Source organism: Rhinoraja longicauda, chromosome 4, assembly GCF_053455715.1.
Source record: "Rhinoraja longicauda isolate Sanriku21f chromosome 4, sRhiLon1.1, whole genome shotgun sequence".
Lineage (NCBI taxonomy): Eukaryota > Metazoa > Chordata > Chondrichthyes > Rajiformes > Arhynchobatidae > Rhinoraja > Rhinoraja longicauda.
In genome coordinates, this window is record NC_135956.1 from 63,674,361 (window position 1) to 63,698,929 (window position 24,569).

Sequence of the window (24,569 nt, forward strand, 5' to 3'; positions counted from 1 at the left end):
CAAATAATGGTCTAATGGGCAACATTGATCCCTATGTTGGAACGGTACAAGGGGCAAACAGCAGTGATATCAAAGTGGGGTTGAGATAAATAATTAAAAAATCTAATAAGCTTCTTTCAATGCTTGTCATTATTTTATGACAAAAATAATGCATTTATTTTTAGATTATTGCATGTCGAGTGCAATATTTATTCTGCAATTCTCAGCACAAAAGCGGAACTGAAATGTAAATGACCGAAGCCCTGTGAAAGGGAGATTACCAAATTTGGAAGGTCCAATTCAACCTTGCCTGTGTTTAATCTGCATTCAGCCAATAAATGAGAAATGTTCAAGTAGATTATGAGTCGATAAACAGCAAATAGCAAAGTTTAGTCAGCTTTCTTTTCTGATCAATAGTGTTATGCAACTGGAGAGTAAAAACTGAGAATGTCATGCCACAGATGTGCATTGATAATGAATGACTTTGAGGAGATTTATCTGAAATTTGTGCAGCCACAAACTGTCAACCTCCTTGCATCTCCAAAGATTTTCCTACAATGAGGGGTCACCAATTAAAAAGGTTCACTTTTTTTACGACTGAAATTTTTTTTCGTGAGTTTTCGTAACTGTCTTTCTCAAAGGACAGTGAACACTGAGCCTTTGAATATTTTTAAGGCAGAGATAGATCGATACTTAATAAACAAGCGAGTGAAGGGAAACAAGCAACTGGTACAAGGGAATATGGAAATAAAGTTACAATTAGATTAACCACGATCTTATTAAATGGTAGTCTACTCTCAAAGGGCTGTCGAACCTCTACCTTCATTGTTAACACCAAAATATATTAAAATATGTATTTGCTCACGTGAAAACCGTGGTAAAATTCACATTGAGGAATGAGTATTTTGATGCCTTGTTGAGCCTAACAACCTCTTCCTTTTTCTTAACAAATCTTAAGAAGAAACTTATTTATTCACAAAATGCTGGAGTAACTCAGCAGGTCAGGCAGCATCTCGGGAGAGAAGGAATGGGTGACGTTTCGGGTCGAGACCCTTCTTCAGACTGATGTCGGGGGTGGGACAAAGGAAGGATATAGGTGGAGACAGGAAGATAGAGGGAGCTCTGGGAAGGAGGACTTTACTGGGATAAATACATTATAGTTAAAGAGAGTGAGATGTCGCATTCGAAGGCTGCACAAATGAGTCAGAATGTCTCCATAATCCCCTCTCAGTTTTCAAAACAGTTTGCCATATTCCAGCTACAGCCGATTTCATTGTTACCAAACATTCTGTTTCTCCAAAGTCCTGAAGTAAGAACTCAACCACTGAATATTTGATAACCCATGTCCTTTTAACGTCCTCTTTTTCTAAGAAGACTGGACCTAATATTCAGTCCACTCACATGACTCTCATCCTTCAACCCTGGAACTTTCTAATAAAACCCATCTGTGCTATCTCCAAAGCCACCAAGTTCTTGCTGCTGAAGCTATGACCAACAAAAATTTGTGGTGATTCCTTATGCCATCAATTATTTGCGGTGTGACGACATGTCTTCCCTTCGGGCCGCTCCGATCCCCATCACCAGCAGACAGGCCAGAGGAAGCCTATGACCAGCACCACAAACAAGGACTGGCTGGTGTAAAACACCAGCACTCTGGAGCATACTGAGGCCTCAGCCAAACAAACCATAGCTGGGTAAAATTAGTGATATTGGACCAATTCACCTGCATTTCATCAGTCGTACCCCTTATAAACCCAGGAGTCTCAGCCAGGGGAAGCCACTGGGATGAATCAAAGTTGTCGTCAGTTAAATCACCAAATATGATGCAAATTCAATTAATAAATGAATGTCAGAATTAATTTGTGGGCCTAATGGCCCTCTCCTATTCCTACACTCCCATGTGCTATTCAGTATAATTTAGTTTAGTTTACTGTCACGAGTACCGAGGTACAGTGAAAAGCTTTTATTGGATGCTAACCAGTCAGCGGAAAGACAATTACCATCGAGCCATTTACAGTGTACAGATACATGATAAGGGAATAACATGAATAATGCTTAGTGCACGATAAAGCCAGTAAGGTCCATTCAAAGATAGTCCAAGGGTCTCCACTGAGGTAGATAGTAGTTCAGGACAGCTCTCTAGTGGCGGTAGGATGGTTCAGTTGTCATCAGTTCAGATGGTTCAAAAGTCAAATTGCTGCCAAAAGGGGAGGTTGTTAACCGGGAGGCACCCTATTATTGATCACATCATACTCTGTAATAGTTAGTTTGGGTTGAGAGAATATAGTTTCCATCGTGGACAGTAATTTCTAATGATCCCATAAAAAAAGATTTGGAGGACTGCCAAAACTGCAACTAAATCTTTTTGGAAGCTCCATCTGTGGAGCTCATGCCACAAAATGATAAATTCTTTGCTGTTCACTGTTTTGTACATAAAGATCTGTCATATGAAATTACTTTCAATAAACATACTACTTGATACGAGCTTTTATTTTTATTTGAGATAACTCATCTGAATTTTTCTTATTACTTAAACAATGCATAATTTAAATTGCTCATAAAAATAAATTACAAGGCACTCCAGGAAAGATTTCAAACAGATGTTTTGCTGGGGCAAATTATTAGAACATCATAGAAACATAGAAAATAGGTGCAGGAGGAGGCCAGTCGGCCCTTCGAGCCAGCACCACCATTCATTGTGATCATGGCTGATCATCCACAATCAGTAACCTGTGCCCAATTTCTCCCCATATCCCTTGATTCCACTAGCCCCCAGAGCTCTATCTAACTCTCTCTTAAATTCATCCAGTGATTTGGCCTTCACTGCCCTCTGTGGCAGAGAATTCCACAAATTCACAACTCTCTGGGTGAAAAAGTTCCTTCTCACCTCAGTTTTAAATGGCCTCCCCTTTATTCTAAGACTGGCCCCTGGTTCTGGACTCCCCCAAAATTGGGAAACTTTTTCCTGCATCTAGCTTGTCCAGTCCTTTTATAATTTTATATGTCTCTATAAGATCCACCCCCTCATCCTTCTAAACTGGGTGAATACAAGCCTACTCTCTTCAATCTTTCCTCATATGACAGTCCCGCCATCCCAGGGATCAATCTCATGAACCTACGCTGCACTGCCTCAATTACAAGGATGTCCTTCCTCAAATTAGGAGACCAAAACTGTACACAATACTCCAGATGTGGTCTTACCAGGGCCCTCTACAACTGCAGATGAACCTCTTTACTCCTATACTGAAATCCTCTCATTATACCATTCAACAATTATTTTTAATGTAAAACAGGTCCAGGGTTATCAGGAACAAATGGATACGTATCAGAATTTAAAAGCTTTGAGAGTCGGAAATAAATCTTTGGAATCTGTCAATTAGAACAACCTCACTGCAAATCTTATTTTCTTACCAATTACATTAATCAACAAATTATAGTTCATGTCCATGAGTGGACATCTCCAAAGGCCCCCATCCCCCCCGCACCTGTCTCCACTCTCCGCAGGTAGGAGGGTGGGTTTAAGAAAATAACTGCAGATGCTGGTACAAATCGATTTATTCACAAAATGCTGGAATAACTCAGCAGGTCAGGCAGCATCTCGGGAGAGAAGGAATGGGTGACGTTTCGGGTCGAGACCCTTCTTCAGGTGGGTTTGTTGGGAGACTGGAAAGTGGAGGTTGTAATCCTTTGAGCAAACCAAGTTGAGAGCAGATTTGATATAGATATTCAAATTCATAAATTGGGGAATCTAAGAAAAAAGTCAGTAACTAGAGCTTCGGTATTGAGCTCATTCACAAAAGAATTAAATATGAAAGAAGATTTTTTTTTTACAAGTGTCTCTTGATCTGAAATTTGTAGCTTGGCAGATTTAAAAGAGCATATTCTTTAGCAATGCTCAAAAGAGAATTGGATAGATATTAGAAAGGAACAGAGATTAGGAAGAGCTTCATGTAACAGGATTACAAGAGAAAAAAACATAAACAAGGGAAAGACTGAACATCCGGTTTTTTAAATGAAGCAATAAATTTGTCAGATAAAATAGTTTGTTTGACTACAATTCAAACCATGTTCGTCTTGCCAATTTATGAGGTAAGAGCCCAAATGAGGTGCGGGATAAATCAAACCAAGTCATGGAAGGTCCCATACTGCAATTTATTACTCTACGGATCCATTAAGACCAAATTGTGCAATTACTATGATTTAACACAGCAAAAGAAACGAGATCCCATTTTACTTACTAATTCTCTAAGCATGGTTTTTGCAAAGTATAATTTTGGCAGTATATCAGGAAAGCCTTCTTAGTCACAGAGCAAACACCTGCATGTAATGCATTTGGACATGTAATAAAGTTCGGTAACAGTCAAGAACCAAGATAAGCATAGAAACATAGAAAATAGGTGCAGGAGTAGGCCATTCGGCCCTTCGAGCCTGCACCGCCATTCAATATGATCATGGCTGATCGTCCAGTTCAGTATCCCGTACCTGCCTTCTCTCCATACCCCCTGATCCCTTTAGCAAAAAGGGCCACATCTAACTCCCTCTTAAATATAGCCAATGAACTGGCCTCAACTACCTTCTGTGGCAGAGAATTCCACAGACTCACCACTCTCTGTGTGAAGAAATGTTTTCTCATCTCGGTCCTAAAAGACTTCCCCCTTATCCTTAAGCTGTGACCCCTGGTTCTGGACTCCCCCAACATCGGGAACAATCTTCCCGCATCTAGCCTCTCCAACCCCTTAAGAATTTTATATGTTTCTATAAGATCCCCCCTCAGTCTTCTAAATTCCAGCGAGTACAAGCCCAGTCTATCCAGTCTTTCTTCATATGAAAGTCCCGCCATCCCAGGGATCAATCTGGTGAACCTTCTCTGTACTCCTTCTAAGGCAAGAACGTCTTTCCTCAGATTAGGAGACCAAAACTGCACACAATACTCCAGGAGCGGTCTCACCAAGGCCCTGTACAACTGCAATAGAACCTCCCTGCTCCTAAACTCAAATCCTCTTGCTATACCACTATACCACAACTATACCACTTCACGGAAGTGATCTCATGAACTGTACAAAGTTGAATTTAACAGTACTTATGGAGATAAAGGAGGCAAATGGAAAGCTGAATATAGCAGCAGTTTTTTTAAAACATGTAAGACCCATGGTGGACCTGCTGAGCTCCTGGCCAGCTGCAACCTGAAGATAGGTCCTCTGGGATTTACAAAGGCTGTTAGTCGAGAAGACTCATTGCCAATAATGTCACGACAGCACAAAATTAAATACAATCACTTTCCTTATTTCTGTGAAGATCTATTACATCTTATTTACTTCATGCATACTAACATTTACATTGTTAGTATAAATATCTGCGATATGCAATCTACTTATTTTTAAATCGCATTTATTCCACTTCTGTAATATTTTTGCACTATTCTGTCTTAGACATGAAATAATCAGACAATGATTTAAGCTGAAGGCAAAATGTTTGAGTTGTTACAGTATAAATATATAAATATATAAATATATATATATATAATTATATAGTATTAAAATGCTTTATTTGGAATTTAAAAAACTGTTATTTCTAGTAATTTCTCATAAACAATTAATTTTCAATGAACATATGCTTCCCAAATTACATTCTACTTTTCAGTCTAGTTTTTTTTTCTGCAAAGGAAGCAGCAAGTGTAGTTGTGCAAGAATCAATTCCATTTCGTGGTTCTCGGGATCAGATTCAAGGCTAGGTCTTTGAAAGAATTACCTAATTACTTACCAGTCAGAAAAAAGTCATGAATGAGGAGAAATTAAGGAGACCAAATTTTCATGTCTGGCCTTTGTCCAACCATTTTCCAATCAAAAAACCCCACACACTTGTACCCACCTATTAGTCACGAGGTTTTGTCCTGCCCTTCCTCTCTTCCAGTTTTCTTCCCCCCACCACAATCTGAAGAAGTGTCCTGACTCGAATTGTCACGTACCCATGTTCACCAGAGAAGCTGCCTGACACATTTGAGTTACTCCAGCACTTTGTGTCTTTTTTGTAAACCTGATGCTATTGATCAGTGATGTTATTTTAAGCAACATCAAATTAGATCACCAGTTCAGTTTGGGAGGGCACGGTGGCAGTGTGGTAGTGCTACAGCTTAACAGCACCAGAGACCCGGGTTCAATCCTGACTACGGGTGCTTGTCTGTTCTCCCCGTGACCTGCGTGGATTTTTTTCCGAGATCTTCGGTTTCCTCCCACATGCCAAAGACATGCAGGTTTGTAAGTTAATTAACATGGTATAAATGTAAAAAATGTCCCCAGTGCGTTGGGTAATGTTAATGTGCAGGGATCACTGGTCGGTGCGGACTCGGTGGGCCAAAGGGCCTGTTTCCGCTCTGTATCTCTAAAGTAAACTCCTCCAACAGATAAGTGGCCATCTTCTTCAGTCTTGTTTTAATTGATCTCAGCTGGAGCAAGATTTGAAGATGCCCTGCCCTGAATTAAATGAAGGACAAGAATCCGGTCGAGGTTCAATCTTCTTAATTTTACTCACATTTTTACAGGAAAGCATAGATATGCATATGGGAACTTCAGGTAATAAGTCCTCATGATGCACCATATTCCTCAAAAGAAACCCCGGAAGAACATTGAGAACTACCTGCGATTCTGATCATTTAGTCAAATTAGAGAAATCAGGAGAAACATCAGTGAAATTCTAGCCCCGATATTTAGCTCACAAACGGTGAATGATCCTTCAAACAAGTCCAGAACTCTAAAAGAGCATGGTAGGCTATTTCTAGAATATCTCTTTAAGAAGAGAAGGTAAAAGTGTACCTGTGATGAGGAAGTCGAGGATCCAATTGCAAAGGGATGCACAGAGACCCAGTTCCCTGAGCATAGTAACAGATTTAGAGAGTATGATGGTGTTGTTCACCAAGCTGTACAGCTTGACGTATGTGTTTTTATTGTCAAAGTGGTCCACTTCACAGTGCAAAGCCAGTGAGATCGGATCCTCCATTTTTCTCCATTTCCTATTGATCAGCCAGTTTTCTATTCAAGCCAACGTATAGCACTAGTTTTTAAATTTGCAATAGGCTTTGATGTTGCATCTTATTACATACTTTCTGGAAATTTAAGTATATTAAGGAACATTCACCTGTTCTCTTTATCCACCGCACAAGTTACGTCCTCAAAGAATAACAATAAATGGTTAAAATATGATTTTGCTGATTACCTTGATATTTTTCTAAGTGCCCTGTTATAATGCCTTTAATACCAGATTCTCACATTTTCCCTGTGACAGATATTAAGGTGACTACCGTATGGTTTGCTGCTTTTTGCCTCTTTCCCTATTATGTTATGAATGATACATTTACTCCCAAGTGGAAACACATCATCCTCAGTCCTTTAATTCACAAAATGCTGGAGTAACTCAGCAGGTCAGGCAGCATCTCAGGAGAGAAGGAATGGGTGACGTTTCTGGTCGAGACCCTTCTTCAGACAGTCCTTAGTGACTGCCTAAGATGAAAAGTGGTAGATGAATATTAAATATTCTATCTACAACATCTTCTTAAGCAAAGTCCTGACCGGAGAACACCTCTAATTCTCCCCAAATGTTTCCATGTGTCTGCCAATTGCAACTGACCCAGAGTGCAAGATTACATCAAATCCATGCAGTTGACCTATATACTGCACACAGAAACACAGGACGATCATGGTGGCGCAGAGGTAGAGTTGCTGCCTTACAACGAATGCAGTGCTGGAGACCCAGGTTCGATCCCAACTATGGGTTCTGTCTGTACGGAGTTTGTAGGTTCTCCCCGTGATCCTCCGAGATCTTCGGATTCCTCCCACACTCCAAAGACGTACAGGTTTGTAGGTTAATTGGCTTGGTAAATGTAAAAAAATTGTACCTAGTGAGTGTGTAGGATGGTGTTAATGTGCAGGGATTGCTGGTCAGTGCAGACCCATTGGGCCGAAGGGCCTGTTTCAGCACTGTATCTCTAAACTCAACAAAACATAATTAGATCATTAAGTTCATGATGCCTATTCAAATATATCACAGCTGATTTACACTATAATTTCAAATAACTGTTACAATTCTACAACTGTTATTAACCCTTGCTCCGAAACATCCAAAATCAGAGTTTGGAAATATTTAAATGATGTAACCAAGTCAGTATTTGGGGTAGGGGGAAGATATTACCAGGTTTTCACCAATCTGTGTGAAAAGTACTATTTGGCAGAGTTCAAAATGTTATTGTTCAAAATGCAGCAAGGTGTTTTTTTGTTCTCCCTTGTCCCTCCAGTGGAAAAAGCTTCTATAAATCAACTATTTAAATCATCTGAAACATTAATGAAACCATCCCTGATCTTCCAAGCTCTAATGAATATATATCTAGTTTAAGCAATCAAGCTTCATGGTTTAACTCTTGAGTCCAGTAACATTCAATGGATTTTACAAACACAAGTTGCTTCGCACCTGAGTATTTATTGAATTTGCACAGACAATACATATACAGATTTAAAAAATCACATAACTTTGGATAACAGACGCTGCACAGAAATTGATATATATGGCATGTCACCAAGTTTTGTCGTCCTTTGTCTTTTCTGCTTGTTAAAAGCAATCCCGAGCAGGTTCGCCTGCGAGAATAAAGGGTAAAATAGCTCTTTGATAATCTTTAAGGACAATTTACATTGCATGAAGCATGTGTCATGGGTTATGCAAAATGTCAATGTGTTTTGAATATATTTTAAAATCTATATTGATTTGCAATTCTTACCCTCAACCACAGAAAACGAGGAGAGGAATTTTAGGCCCTTAATAAATGCACAAAACATTGTTCTTTGCATGTAATCTGTAGTAATTTAACACAAACCAATTTATTTTAGTCGTTTCTCCAAAGACATAAAAGCAAACTCTCAAAGCAATTTTAGTGGAAATCATTAGTGCTCCAGTCAATGGAACCCATAGAACCATACTGCACGGAAACAGGCCCTTCAGCCCAAAATGTCCTATCTAAGCTAGTTCATGTTTGGTCCATATTCCTTTAAACCTTTCCTCTCCATATACCTGTCTAAGTGTCTTTGAAATGCTGTGATTGTACTTGCCTCACCTACCTGCTTTGGCAGTGCATCCCAAATATCCACCACCCTCTGAGTTTATTTATTTTAATGGAAGAAGACGGATAGGTAAGACAGATGAAGTCAGGACAGGGATTGATGTGTGTTACTGAGACATTACAGCCTTAGCAGAAACAGGATTGAGGGAGGGGCAAGATTAGCAGCTCAACTTTTCAGGAAACAGATACTACAGTTGTGTTAGAGGTTAAAGTAAGAGAGGAGAGGCAGTTATGGTTTTGATTTGGGAGGACACCACGCAGTGCTCAGTGAGGATATTCTTGGCAGATCATCCATTGAGGTTATGTAGGTGGAATTTAGTTAGAAAGGGATAATCACTTTGATGTGTTGTATTATCGGCCCACCAGTATTCAGCGGGAATTAAAGGTTCAAATGTGTAGAAATCAGTAAAAATAATAGGTTTATAATAATAGGTAATTTCAATCTCCCTCATATTGACTGGGATTGCCATAATGCAAATGCCTTGGAAGGGGCAGAATTTGTTAAATGTGTGCAGTTCAGTTTTTCTCAAGCAATACATCGATGGCCCCACTGGAGAGGGGGCAACACTGGGCCTCCCATTGGGAAATGAGACTGGGCAAGTGACTGAAATGTCGATGGAGAACACCTTCAGAAATGATCATAATTCTATTAGTTTTGAAATAGTTATGGAAAAATAAGACTGGTTCACAAGTTAAATCCCTAAATTGGGGCAAGACAAACTTTGAAGGCATTAGACAGCAACTTACAATGATTGATTGGGAAAGGCTGCTTGCAAGTAAAGGGCCAATTGCCAAGTGGGAGACTTTCAGAAGTAAGAGAGAAGAGACTTCAATGTCAGCATGTTCCTGTTAGAGTGAAGGGCAAGGCTAATAGGATTAGGAAACCCTTGTGCACGAGGGATATTGAGGCACTGGTCAGGAGCAGGACAGGGGGCATATGTCAAGTATAGACATCAAGGATCAAGTGAATCCCTTGAGGAGTATAATGGATGTAAGAGTATACTTAAATGGGAAATCAGGAGGTTAAAACAAGAACATGCGATAGCTTTGGCAGATAATTATTCACAAAATGCTGGAGTAACTCAGCAGGTCAGGCAGCATCTCAGGAGAGAAGGAATGGGTGACGTTTCGGGTCGAGACCCTTCTTCAGCTTTGGCAGATAAGGTAAGGGAGAATCCTAAGAGATTCCACAAGTATATAAAGAACAAAAGAAAAACTAGGGAGATAAAGGTGCCCTTGTGGATCAAGGTGATTGCCTATGTGGATATGGTTGAGGTGTTAAATGAATATCACACATCTGTACTTATTATGGAGGTGATCATCAAAACCAAGGAATTACAGGAATTGAATAGTGATGTATTAGTACATATCCACATTACATAAAATGAGATACTGGCTGTCTTAAGGCATATTAAGGTAGAAAAACCCACAAGGCCTGAGAACAAGTGTATCCTAGGACATTGGGGGAAGCAAGGGAAGTATTCCAGGGGCTTTGGCAGAGATACTTCCATTGCCTTTAGCCCCAGGCAATGTACTGGAAAGCAGGAGGGCGACTGAAGTTGAACCAGAGCTTTTAAGAAGGGCTCAAAGGGAAACCAGGTAGCTGGTTGAGCTAATATCAGCAGTGGGAAAGTCACTGGAGGGGATGCTGACAGATTGCATCAATCTGAATTTGAGAAGGCAAGGAATGATTATGGATATTCAGCATGGCTTTGTGGAAATTTCTGTCACAATTTTTTTTTAAAATGGTGACCAAAATGATTGAAAAGGGCAGAGTTGTTGATGTTGTCTACAATGACATCATAAAAGCCTTTGATAAGGTCCTGTATGGAAGACCAGTCTGGAAGGATAGATCACACGGGATGAGTTTGAATTTAGTTTATTGTTTGAGTTTGAGTTTAGTTTATCGTCACATGTACCGAGGTACAGTGAAAAGCTTTTGTTGTGTGCTAACCAGTCAGCGAAAAGAGACTACACGATTACAATCGAGCCATCCACAATATACAGATATAAAGGGAATAATGTGAATAATGTTTAGTACACGATAAAGTACAGTAAAGTCCAATCAAAGATAGTCCAAAGATTCCCAATGAGATAGACAGTAGGTCAGGAGTGCTCTCTAGTTGTTGGTAGGATAGTTCAATTGCCTGATAACAGCTGGGAAGAAACTGTCCCTGAATCTGTAGATGTGCTTTTTCATACTTCTATATCTATTGCCCGATGGAAGAGGGGAGACGAGGGGGTGGCCAGGATGCGACTCGTCATTGATTATGCTGGTGGCCTTGCCGAGGCAGCTTGAAGTGTAAATGGAGTCAATGGAAGGTAGCGGGAAAGAGTACAGAGAAGATTTACCAGGATGTTGCCATGTCTCAGGGCCTGAGCTGTAGGGAGAGGTTGAGCAGGCTAGGACTTTATCCTTGGAACGCAGAGAGTGAGCCGATTCAAGAACTGGGGGGCATGTTTAAGCTGAGAACGGTAAGATTCAATAGGAACCTGTGGTGATGTAGTGGGTAGAATAGAAAGTTATTTCAGTTTACAACAGGATCTAGCTGAACTGGGTAGGTGGGCTAGGAAATGTCAGATGGAATTTAACTCTGACATGTGTGAAGAGTTGTATTTTGGTAAGTTATACTAAGGCAGGACTTGCATAACAAACTGCTGTAGAATGGAGAGATCGAATGGATTCAGGTGCATGTGGCGACACAGGCAGACAGAGTTCAAAAAGCATTTGACATGTTTTCATTGGTCAGGGCATTGAGTACAGGAGTTGGGACCTCATGTTACAAACACAGAGGGAAGCTAAATAGGTGGGTAGAATTACAATGCTTAAAAGACAGTTGGATAGATAATTGGATTGAAAAGCTTTGGAAGAATATGGACCAAATGATGGCAAATGGGACTAGCTCAGTCAGATGTCTTGGTCGCCATGGATGAATTGGATAACTCTTTGGTTCTATGACTTACTGGTGCAGCTATTTCAAATTATAAACAGGTAATACATACCAGACGGAATTTTATTCAATCCCTTTTGCCATGTTGGGTTGGGGACAGTTGACTGCCCTGATGCCAATTTTCCCAAATATGGCTCTCTCTGGACTGGCTTCGGCTGACAAACCTGTATTTTATAAACACTGATTAACATGGTTAACCATCAATGGGAACATAGTGTGAGAAAATAACTGCAGATGCTGGTACAAATCAAAGGTATTTATTCACAAAATGCTGGAGTAACTCAGCAGGTCAGGCAGCATCTCAGGAGAGAAGGAATGGGTGACGTTTCGGGTCGAGACCCTTCTGACTGATGTCGGGGGGGCGGGACAAAGGAAGGATATAGGTGGAGACAGGAAGACAGTGGGAGATCTGGGAACATAATTACTTTCACTTTAAAACCAACATTTGAGAGAAGAGAATTTTATTTCTCAATGAGATGAAAGATGTGAGCAGTGGAGAAGGTAGCATGTGATATGAGCATACTGATATGAACAACCAGGCACTCCCAACACAATTTTAGCAGTGACATCAGGTAGACAAGTGCTCATTTCCAACTTGCATCAAAATGTTTAAGCTTGAACATCTTCACTGACCTGATCACGTTGCCTGATTCGCTTAAAAACATATTCTGCAAATGGTTTCCGTGGAATATACTTTCCATCACCTGCCACAACATGTAGGACTCCACGTTCAAACACCACCTTTCCTCGTGAGATGGTGACCAAAGGGACCCCATGGCAAACCATACCTTCAAAGATATTAAAATCCACAACCTGATGATGAGTTTTGGCTGAAATGGTCCTGTTTAAAAACAGAAAGACCAAATGAAAATCACAGCAATCTAATGAGTATATATTACGGCCGAACGGTGATTAAATTGGTGAAACTCAGCAGGCCAGGCAGCATCTATGGACAGAAATAGACAATGACAGGATCCACTACAGATTGATAGCCTGTTGAGTTCCTCCAACATTTTGTCTTTTACTCAAAATTCCAGTATCTGCACTTCAAAATCTCCTCAAAGTTTCCCTATATTGAAGTCTCCTATTTCCGATACAACTTCTGTGAAGTCCTCTCTCACTGCTCCCTTTATGCGATTCCAGTGATTACGTTATTTTTCCATGATCTATGCCCCAAGCTATTGATCAAGATACATGACCATGTTTCATAAGACCATTGTACCACTGGCGTCTTATTCCGGCAGGCAGAGAGGCAGTAAAAAGGGCAATGACAATGATCTTGATACTTAAGTTATCCACTTTGGAGGAAAAAGTGTTGTTGTAGTGGGTGCGGTCACCGCGGTAATCAGGCCAGACGCCAGGTGAGTAGTTAATATACTTTATTACCTAAGGCACCAAACACCGCACTCAAGAACTCGTGAGTCGACACACCCAAAACCTTTTATAGTCCCAGACCACCTGACCCAAGGGAACTGACCCAGGAAGTGACCTAATCCCTCCCGTCCACTGAGTGCCGAGTGGAATGACCAAGGGAGTGGCCTAGCCCCCAGGCGCCGCCACAGGACCCCTCCCCCAAGAACCGAAGGCACGAAACGGACAGGGGGACGGACGAAACGGCCAGCCCGCGTGCGCGCCACGGCGGGCGCAGGAACCGGAACCACCCCTCCAGGGGAAGGCACCCGCGGGAACTCCGGGGGTAAGGGCCGGGACGCGGGACGACCCCGAGGGCGAGGCTGCGCCAGTAGAACCGGCTGGCTAACGTCCACATGCGCCGGCTTCAGCCGCGAAAGAGACACCGTCTCAGGACGACCCCCCATGTCCAACACGAAGGTGGCAGAGCCCCGCTCAAGCACTTTGAACGGTCCCTCATAAGGCCGCTGAAGGGGTGTCCGGTGGGCATCCCGACGCAGGAAAACAAAAGGACAGTCCTGCAGGGCGGAAGGGACATGTGACCGCACCGAACCATGGCGAGACGTCGGCACTGGCGCCAGCGAGCCCACCGTCTCCCGAAAGCGTTGCAGGGCGGCCGAGGGCTGTTCTGCCTGACCCTGGGCGGAGGGAACGAACTCCCCGGGCACCGTCAGCCGAGGAGGTGGCCAAGTCCTCCTTGGGGGCGGTGCGGACACCCAGTAAAACCCACGGCAACGCGTCAACCCAGTCCGGGCCAACGAGCCGGGCCTTCAGAGCGGCCTTGAGCTGGCGGTGGAAACGCTCCACCAGGCCGTTCGCCTGCGGATGGTACGCTGTGGTGCGGTGCAGGTTAACCCCCAGCAGTTGGGCCATGGATGACCACAGCTCGGAGGTGAATTGTGGCCCCCTGTCGGACGTAATGTCGAGCGGAACCCCAAATCTGGCAATCCAATTTGCCGCCAAGGCACGGGCACAAGTAGAGGCACACGTGTCCGGCAGTGGAACTGCCTCCGGCCACCGCGTGAAACGGTCCACCATTGTCAGGAGGTATGTGAAACCCCGAGAAGGCGGCAGCGGCCCCACGATGTCCACATGGATGTGGTCAAAACGGTGGCGAGGGACGGGGAACTCCTGGAGCGGCACACGCACATGCCGCTGTACCTTTGCAGTTTGGCACGGGATGCAGGTGCGCGCCCAATGCCCAACCTGCTTGCGTAACCCGTGCCAAACGAAACGGAAAGCCACGAGGATCGTCGTCGCCCGAATGGAAGGGTGGGACAGCCCGTGGAGCACCTCGAACACACGGCGTCGTCGGGCAACAGGCACGATTGGGCGTGGCTGCCCGGTGGACACATCGCAAAGCAGCGTCGCGCCCCCAGCGCCACAGGTAACGTCCTCCAACCTGAGGCCCGAAACGGCGGTACGGTAGGCGGACATCTCATTATCGGACAACTGGGCCGCCGCCAGGGCTGAGTAGTCGATTCCATCAGCCACTTGCAGGACGGCGTGGACCGCGGGTCGAGACAAGGCGTCGGCCACCCGGTTGTCTTTACCCCCGATGAAACGGATGGAGGTAGTGTATTCCGAGATGAAAGCCAGCTGCCGCTGCTGGCGAGCTGACCACGGGTCGGAAACCTTGGCGAAAGCAAAGGTGAGGGGCTTGTGGTCCGTGTACGCGGTGAAAGTCCGCCCCTCGAGAAAATAGCTGAAGCCGGATACCGTCGGGAAGGCTGTCGGGGAGCGGTAGTAATGCGGGCGATCGAGGCTCCTACCTGCGGGTAGTCGTCGGCCGTTGGATGGACTTCCAACGCGTCGAGGGCCAGGTGACGGGCCATCAAGAGCTCATCGGCGCGCCTGCCCAACGCCTGCATGTTGGGGAACAGGCTCGTGGAGGAGCTGCTGGCGGAGGTCGGATGGCAGCAGCATCAGGTAAACATGTTTGAAAAGGAAACCGGGCTCGTAGTCGCCCAGCAGTGCCAGCATGTCGGCCAGTAGTACCGACGGGCGGCGGTCACCCAGGCCTGGCATTCGGAGGATCCGGGTTGCCCGCTCGGCCTCGCAGAGGCCGAACTGCTGACGGAGGAAGGCTTTAAGGGCCACGTACTTATCGGTCGCCGGGGGGTCGCGGAGGAAGGGTCGGACCAGACGCGCGGTGGCCGGGTCGAGGGCGCTGACCACGTGAAAGTACTTAGTGGTGTCGGCAGTTATGCCCCGCAGGGCGAACTGTGCCTCGGCCTGGTCAAACCAGAAGTCGGGGTCCTCGGTCCACAATGGAGGCAGCCACACCGACACGGCGTGGATAGCGGTGCGGGCGGCAGGGTCCAGAGGCGGCTGACTGGAAGAGTCGGGTAGTAGCGCGTTCGGGTCCATCGCGACTTGCGAGGGAAAGTTGGGGTCACCAGTGTAGTGGGTGCGGTCACCGCGGTAATCAGGCCAGACGCCAGGTGAGTAGTTAATATACTTTATTACCTAAGGCACCAAACACCGCACTCAAGAACTCGTGAGTCGACACACCCAAAACCTTTTATAGTCCCAGACCACCTGACCCAAGGGAACTGACCCAGGAAGTGACCTAATCCCTCCCGTCCACTGAGTGCCGAGTGGAATGACCAAGGGAGTGGCCTAGCCCCCGGGCGCCGCCACATTGTTTTATTTACAGGTGACAAATTGAAAGATGCTGGCATTCGGAGGCAAGTTGGAACCCTTGTACACAGATCATTGAATCTTAATATTCAGGTATAGAAAGCAACTGGGAACATAGTGAACAGAATTACTAAGATCCATTTAAGTTTTTTTTTAACCAAGTATGTAATACATCTAACAATGATGAACTGAGGCAAGTGGAAATAAGTAGCAACGGGGATGCACATTGGGAAGAAAATGATTATAATTCAGAAAACGTAAGCAAATGCTGCATGCACATCTGCACCAACATTTCTTCCTGGGAGCATTTGTGTAGATATATATATATATATATATATATATATATATATATATATATATATATATATATATATGCAGCACCAGCTCTTTTACCTTATCCCTAACTAACTCTTTTGATGAGATACCAATAAAGTGATCAAAAAAGCAAGATTAGATATAGATGTGGACTAGTGCCAGAAAATGGGAGCAGCACATCAGAATTTCTAGCTTAATAACATTGGCAAAGGATATTGTTAGTGAGACAGGTCTACAGTTTTCCTACAGGCTGTTACCTTACCTAGAAGCATGTGGATCCCAAATGACAATATCAGCATCAGACCCTTTGGCTATTTTTCCCTTCCTGGGATAAAGGTTGAATATCTTTGCTGCATTAGTGCTGGTCACAGCCACAAATCTGTTCTCATCCATTTTACCACAGTACTGAAAGAAAAAGGATGAAATTATTCAGCACTTCACCCAGAATTTCCTAATAATTTATTCTTATTAATAAGATCTACAGATCTTGTATATATATTGCAGTGTTTAAACAAATCACTTGCAAAACTCACATCAGGAAGGTCGTTGTATGGCGGCTTCCAGACTTGAAAGTGCAACACCACTAAAACCCTTAAGTTATACAGCTGACTACAGGATGAAAGGTCACCAATATCCAATATGACTGAAGTACAACCTCCCTTCTTTTGTATTTAATCCTAAGCAAAGTACAAGAACCTTCTCTTAGCTTCCCTAATTACTTGTTCCGCCTACATACCTTTTTTTGTAAATCAAGCAACTGGGCCACCCAAATTCCTCTGCAACCCCTCTGTATGAGTTGTACAATCCTTCACCATTTGTTTTGCCAAAATGGTTAATTTCATATTTTCCACATTATTCTCCATTTGGCAATTTTTATTAAGCATTCACCAAACCCTTTGTAGCCATATCTTCTTCATTATTTACTTTCTTAGGTATCGTCGTATCATCAGCAATTTTAACAACTATATCTTTAGTTTGTTCATTCAGGTTATTTGCCCAAATTGTAATACGTGAGGCTCTAGCTCTGATCCCTGTGGACCACCTTTGGCATCCAGAAATAGAGCAATTAGTGGTATTAATTAGAAAATACCACAGCAACATATTATATTCTACACCATGAACCTTTACTCTTCACAATAACATTTAACAAATGTCTTCTGGAAAGCAATGAATAGTACATTCACCAGTTACCATTGTCCATTGCGCATGTTACTTCTTCAAAAAAACTTCAATACATTTGTCAGAGACATACAGCACAGAAACAAGCCCCGAGACCCAAATGACCCATGCTAAGTTGCCCCATGTACATGGGTCCCACCTGCCTGCGTTTGACCCATATCTCTCTAAACTTTTCTTATTCATGTACTTGTCCAAATGGATTTTAAATGTTCTTATAATATCTGCCTCAACAACCTCCCTTGGTAGTTTCTTCCATGTGCTCACCATCCACTGTGTGAAAAAGTTGCCCCTCAGGTTTCTATTAAAGCTTTCCCCTCTCACCTTTAACCTAGGGCAGCACAGTGGCACAGCAGTAGAGCTACTGCCTTACAGCGCCAGAGACCCGGGTTCGATCCTGCCTACGGGTGCTTGTCTGTATGGTGTTTATACGTTCTCCTTGTGACCTGTGTGGGTTTTCTCCAAGATCTCCGGTTTCCTCCCACACTCCAAAGACGTAAAGGTTTTAGGTTAATTGGCTTGGTATAAATGCAAAATTGTCCTTAATGTGCGTAGGGATCGCTGGTCCGAGCGGACTCCATGGGCTGAAGGGCCTGTTTCCGTGCTGTGTCTCTAAACTAAAAAAAATAAACTTTGTCCTCAGGTTCTTGATTCCCCTACTCGGTGTAAAAAATTATATGTTCACACTGTCTATTCCATTATCACCTCTACAAGATCACCCCTCGACTTCCTGTGCTCCAAGGAATAAAGTCTGACCTTGCCCAATCTCTCCCTATTTCTCACGCCGTCAAGTTCTGACAAGATCTTCGTAAATCTTCTCTGCACACTTTCCAGCTTAATGACATCCTTCCTATATCTGGGTGACAAAAACTGAACGCAATACTCCAAATGAGGCTTCACCAACATCTTAAGCAAGTGTAACATCACATTCTAACTTCCCCACAATACCCTGTGTGCTGAAGGCCAATGTACAAAGCCTTTTTGACTACCCTATCTAGCTGTGACGCCACTTTCAAGGAACTATGAACTTGAACTCCTTAATCCTAGATCCCTCTGCTTTGCAGCACTGCCATTCACTGCGACGGTCCTGCCTTGGTTTGACTTCTCAAAATGCAATACCTCGCAGTTATCTGCAATTAAAACCATTAACCATTCCTCAGCCCATATGCCCAACTGATCAAGATCTTACTATAACTTTTGATAACCATCTTCACTACCTACGATACCACCCACTTTTGTGCCATCTACAAACTTACTAATGATACCATCTGCATTCTCATCCAAGTCATTGCTATAAACAGCAATAGACCCAGCACCAATCCTTGAGGCACTAGACACAGGCCTCCCATCTGAAAAACAACCTTCCACCATCAGCCTCTGCTTCCTTCCATAAAGGCAATTTTCCACTGAGTCAGCTAGCTCTAATTAGCCCATTCTCTTTCACATGGGAATAAATCTCAAATAATTCTCTCAAATGGGTTTCTCCCACTGGTGAGGCTCACTGGCCTGTAGTTCCCTAGATTTGCTCCACTTTCTTTCTTAAACAAAGCAACAACAACGGCCACTTTCCAGTCCTCCAGAACTACATCTGCGGCATGAGAAGAAACAAAGATTTTTGGTGCACTTGATTCCAGCTGTCTGTTCTTGTCTCATTCCACCTTTTTCCTGACCAGAGCATCAGTTTCTCACAAAATCTATGCTTTCTTACTCCCACCTGCCTTGTCCTTCACCCTAACATCCCCTTATAATTTCTCAGCTCAATCCATATAGTCTCAGGACGAAACATCAGTAATGTCATGTCAGACATTCTCCTTAATCAATAAAGCAATGCTCCTCCTCTTTTACCCCCATCGCTATCTCTCCTGTAGCACCTGTACCCTGGAACATTAAACTGCCAGTCCTGAATCTCTCTTAGCCAAGCTTCCGTCACAGCAACAATATCCTAGTCGCACACATCCATCGCATAGTTCATCCCACTATCGGTAAATATAATTCAATTTTTACAAAACCACTTTGGATTGTATTCAGCCTTGAATGTTTTCTAAGCCTCCTGCTTTAATATCTATATACGGAAACTCTTGTTTGTTTGTTTGTTTGTTCTTGAGCTACAGCCAAAACGGTGCACGATAGTGTGATAATTTTAGGCCCACCTTACTGACCATCGTCCTTCTAGTGCTAATGGAAGAAGTTTCATTGAAATCGGTGTTATATTTTTTAAGTTATTCACATTTTAAAGTTTAAATCTATCTCCTAGGAAGAGAGGGGAGATGAGGGAGGATAAGGGGGGGGTTGAGGGGAATGGAGTGGGGGTGAGGGGGAGGGAAGGAGAAAGGGGGAGGAGGGAGGGGGAAGGAGGCGGGAGGAAGGGGAAAGAGGAGGGGTAATGGGGGAGGAGAGGGTGCTGCACCAAAGCAGGAGAGGTTTGGGCCCATCGGGTCCACTTGGTCTAGTTTTTAATAACAGTTTCAAACATATGTCCTGTGTTTGGCCACTTGACCTGTAGTTTCTTGCTTTCTGTCACCCTCCATTTTTGAATAAATGAGTTACATTCACTATTTTCTATTCCAATGGAACTCTCCCTAAATATAAGACATTTTGGGAAAATAACACTAATGCATTGACTTTTTCACAAGCAATTTTTATGATAGTATGAGAAAGTATCTTAAAGTATGCAGATCTCTCTATTCTCATTATCAAGTGTGCAATTCTCATAAACAATTAGATAATTTAAATAAATAATGTGGCAGAATCTGGACTGATCGAAACAAATCCTTATCTCACTGCTTCCACTAGTAATTAGCTCTGTAGAGTGATAAATAAATTAATTGTAAGTTTATCATGATCATACTCTTAAGCAAAACATAGTGCCAACTCTTTTTGAACGATCAAAATTAAAACATCCACAGTTTAATGATAAATAGTCATATTGAAAAATATTTTTTTGATGTATTTTGGATTTACTGGGTGTGAAGAAGATGTTTCCACTAATGGGAGAGTCTAGAAATAATAGCCTCAGAATGAAAGGACATTCTTTTAGGAAGGAGATGAGGAGAAATGTCTTTCGTCAGAGGGTGGTGAATCTGTGGAATTTGTTGCCACAGAAGGCTGTGGAGGCCGGCAGTGGATATTTTTAAGGTAAAGATGGAGAGATTCTTGATTAGTAGAGGTGTTGGAGGTTATGGGGAGAAGGCAGGAGAATGGGGTTAGGAGGGAGAGATAGATCAGCCATAATTGAATGGCGGAGTAGACGATAGGCTGAATGGCCTAATTCAACTCCTATTCCTTATGACCTTAATAATCTGGAGTAAATTCATTTAAAATATTCATTTTGATAGAGTCACAGAAATATAGCATTGAAACATGTCTTCAGCCCCATCAAGCACCCATTTAACACCTTCCACTTAATGTGTTTTACTTTCCCCATATTCTTATCAACTTTTATCACCCATCTGCATGATAGGGGCAATTTACAGTGACCAATTAAACTGTCAACTCACGTGTTTTGTGGATTTGAAAGAAAGAGCAGCACCTGGAGGAAATCCATGTGATCAAAGGGAGAATTGGCAAACGTAACACAGTTAGCACAAGAGGTCAGGATTACACTTGGGTCACTGGAACAGGGAGGCTCCAATTCTACAAACTGCATCACAAATCCTACTGCTGGTTGCCCTATCTCAGCTATGAGCTCCCACGCTAAAATATTCAGATCTTTGCATTCCTCCAATTCCAGCTTCTTGCTTGTCAACAATTTTCTTTACTAGTCTTTGAGAAACAACTATGTTCCTCAATACCAAATTGATTTGACGGTAAGAATAAGTTTACTTGGATGAGATCCGCAAAGAGAAAGAAGTCAGGAGATGTATTAGCGTTAAGTATTGCAGACTTTGATAACCAAATTTACCTGGAATGAACTACAGTTTATTTTGGAGAGAGATAGGAGAACAAAGGGAAAAACAACAAAGGAAATGAGAGAATAAAACCACAAATGACAAATAAATTGCATTAATTACACATATCAATTCAGTGACAGCTTTATTCCCAGATGTGTGTTCCGTGTTCCCAAAACTGAAAACTATGCTGAGAATCTGAATCAGTGAATCAGAATTATTGTTACTTAATCCTCACGTGTCACTTACCACTCCTTTCTCCCATATAACGGACATTCTGTCTTCTACACCATTCACCCCATTTGGAATCTTTGTAAAATCATCTTTTCCCATGGCCTTTTGGCAGCTATTAAAAGTGCAATTGTCAGTTCCTGTCACGGTCAGGTCATCACTATGAAAAAAGGGAAATGGCAAGATGGACAAGTAAGTCTGCCAAGATACTTCTTCACTAAAAGCATCAGATGAAGGAGGAATCCAAATCCATTCACCATAGTACGAGTTATGTGGAGGATCAGAACAGTAGGAAAATACATCAGTCATCAATAGTAAAATAATATATCACAAGGTTATTAATTTGCAAGGGGCACATCTATAATTACCAATCAACTTACCTGAACAGCCACCCTAATGACCTTCATTTGTTTCAGGTTAAAAGTGCTTGGTAATTGCAATAAATTAAATTATTATCTCCAGTTTGATAGAGTGCAGAGTGTTTAAAATCTGTGATACCATACACCTGAGGAAATACTTTATTGCAGTGCATTTGTTAAATCAGTTCTGTTTGAAAAACCATAAAGAAAAAATGTAACCATGTGTCAGACTTGAAAGCAAAAAGCAGAGGTAATGATCTCAAGATTATTCCCCCAGTCAGGTGAAAATTGGCATAGGGTCAAATAAAGTCAGGACGTTAAATAAATGGTCTAATTATAAGTCAGAGTGTAGGAGGGAGTTCAATCGTCTAGTTGAATGATGCCAAAACATCAGTATAAACCAAGGAACCGATTGTTGCCTTCAGAAGAGGAAGGCTGAGGATCCTCAAACCTGTTTTCATCATTGGGTCGATGGTGGAGAGAGACAGTGTTCACAAAAATGTTGTTTAGTTGCATGTAAGCATTTCATTGTTCTGTTTAGGTCCATATAACAATGAAACCCTCTTGACTATAGTAAATATTGGTTACAGTTTTCTAACGTTGTCTAAACATTGATGGCAGAAGTCTTGATAAGCATGCAACAGGATAGAGTAAATATGAGGGACATGTACACCAGACAAACCAATACATCAGCAATAACGTGGATTGATTTATGGAATATATACAAGATGGTTTTTGAAATAATCAACTAGGGGAATAGATTATTTTATTTCTAGAATTATTATATGAAAAGGAATTAATTAATACATGTAATTAAAACGTTTTTTTTGGGAAGAGTATTAACTTAATATAATGAATTCACAAATAAATTAGTCAATTTACTAAATTACAGCAATTTATTTTAATCAGAATCCAGGATCTTAAAACTAAATAAACAAACACTATAATTTTATTATAAACATTATTATAACATTACAATAATCATTAGGTGTGATGGCCAGGGTAGATTGGGAAACAACATTCAATGGATTAAGAGTAGACAAAAATGGCTAATACAAGAAGATTATATATTTATTTATTATAAACTTCCCCTGAAGGTTTAAAACTCCAAAAATGGCCCTTTGTTGAACACATTTTTAAAGATAGTATTAGAGCATGGAAAAGGTTTGTATTTTTCTCAAAATGAGCAATATATTTGTAAACTGTAAACGTTTCAGAATTCAGCAAAGAACCAAAAATTGAAAGGGAAAGTGAGAATAGAATATGAAGACAATCCATCAAGAACTTCCATGGTTATGAAAAAAGCACTGTGATCTAATTTCTGGATATATTTGTGCTTGCTAAATAGGGACATCAAAATAGCATTGCACTGTTATTGAGCTTCCCTTCTTTATGCAAGGAAAGCTCAAATTTGCTTTAAGTGTATTTTCACAATACTCACTTTGCCAGCAGGTCCATGAGGTATCCTGGTGTAGTAGGGTCAGGTCTTAGTGGTGGTCCCATGACATGGGCTGCAGCAGTGCGCCAGTCTTTGTCCCAATATGAAGTCCCATCAGTCCCTAGACTGGCTGCAATAGGTTCACCGAAGACAACCTTCCCTAGGGATAAAAAAGTGCTGTTTGAAGCGCCTTTAATTAAATCACAAAATAACAAAACTTCTTGATGAATGTATTGTTGTTATTGTATATTAGTGTGCACACAAATTGGACTGAAGCACTCACAACCATATACAACTATATGTACCAAAGAAGTGATCCAACTTGGCTCCTTCCCGAGATTGCCATTATTACACACACCAATTCAATTCACTCCACGTGACATCAGGTAATGGCTGACAGCATTGGATAGGCTATAAGATGCAACAATACCCCAGCCGTAGCACTGAAGACCTGTGTTCCAAAGTACAACATGTCTTCAGCTACCCTGTTTGATACACCCACAATGCGGGCACCCACTTGACAATTTCCCAGGCATGTTCCCATTACAAAAATGACCACAAATTTAATCCATCTAATTACCACCCAATCAATCCTGCTGCCTCCAGTCGTGTATGATGATGGACAATTAAACAACTCACAGGAGGAGGAAGCTTCGTAAATATTCCCATCCCCAGCCATGGGGGAAGCAGCACATCAGTACAAAAAAGAAAGCTGAAGCACTTGCAAGAATGTTCAGCCAAAAGTGCCGAGTGGATGATTCATCTTAGCCTCTTCCAGTGGTCCCCAGCATAAGAGATGCCAGTCCGCGGTCAATTCAATTCACTCCACATGATATCAAGAAATAGCCAAAAACATCAGATATAGCAAAGACTATGAGCACAGATTCCATCCAGCAACAGTTCTGAAAATGTGTGCTCCAAACCTCGGCATGTGCCCGACAGTATGTGCCTGTCTGTGCTGTTCCAGAACAGCCATAACACGGGCATCCACCCAACAATGGTGGGAATTGCCCAGGTATGTGCACACCACAAAACGCAGCACAAATCCATCCCTGCAATTACCGCCCCATTAATCTACTC

The 24,569-nt window shown here is 42.4% G+C and overlaps 1 protein-coding gene across 1 annotated transcript in view; it reads right to left on the reverse strand.

The window, feature by feature from the left end:
- The window catches only part of dpys (dihydropyrimidinase), a 62,546-nt gene that overhangs the window by 2,801 nt on the left and 35,176 nt on the right, over positions 1-24,569 (reverse strand). The window contains exons 7-11 of the mRNA XM_078398439.1: positions 23,493-23,649; positions 21,711-21,852; positions 16,661-16,803; positions 12,664-12,871; positions 12,083-12,194 (exon numbers count right to left, since the gene is read on the reverse strand). Coding sequence (XP_078254565.1) covers positions 12,083-12,194; positions 12,664-12,871; positions 16,661-16,803; positions 21,711-21,852; positions 23,493-23,649 — 762 coding nt within the window. The remainder of the gene's footprint in view (positions 1-12,082; positions 12,195-12,663; positions 12,872-16,660; positions 16,804-21,710; positions 21,853-23,492; positions 23,650-24,569) is intronic.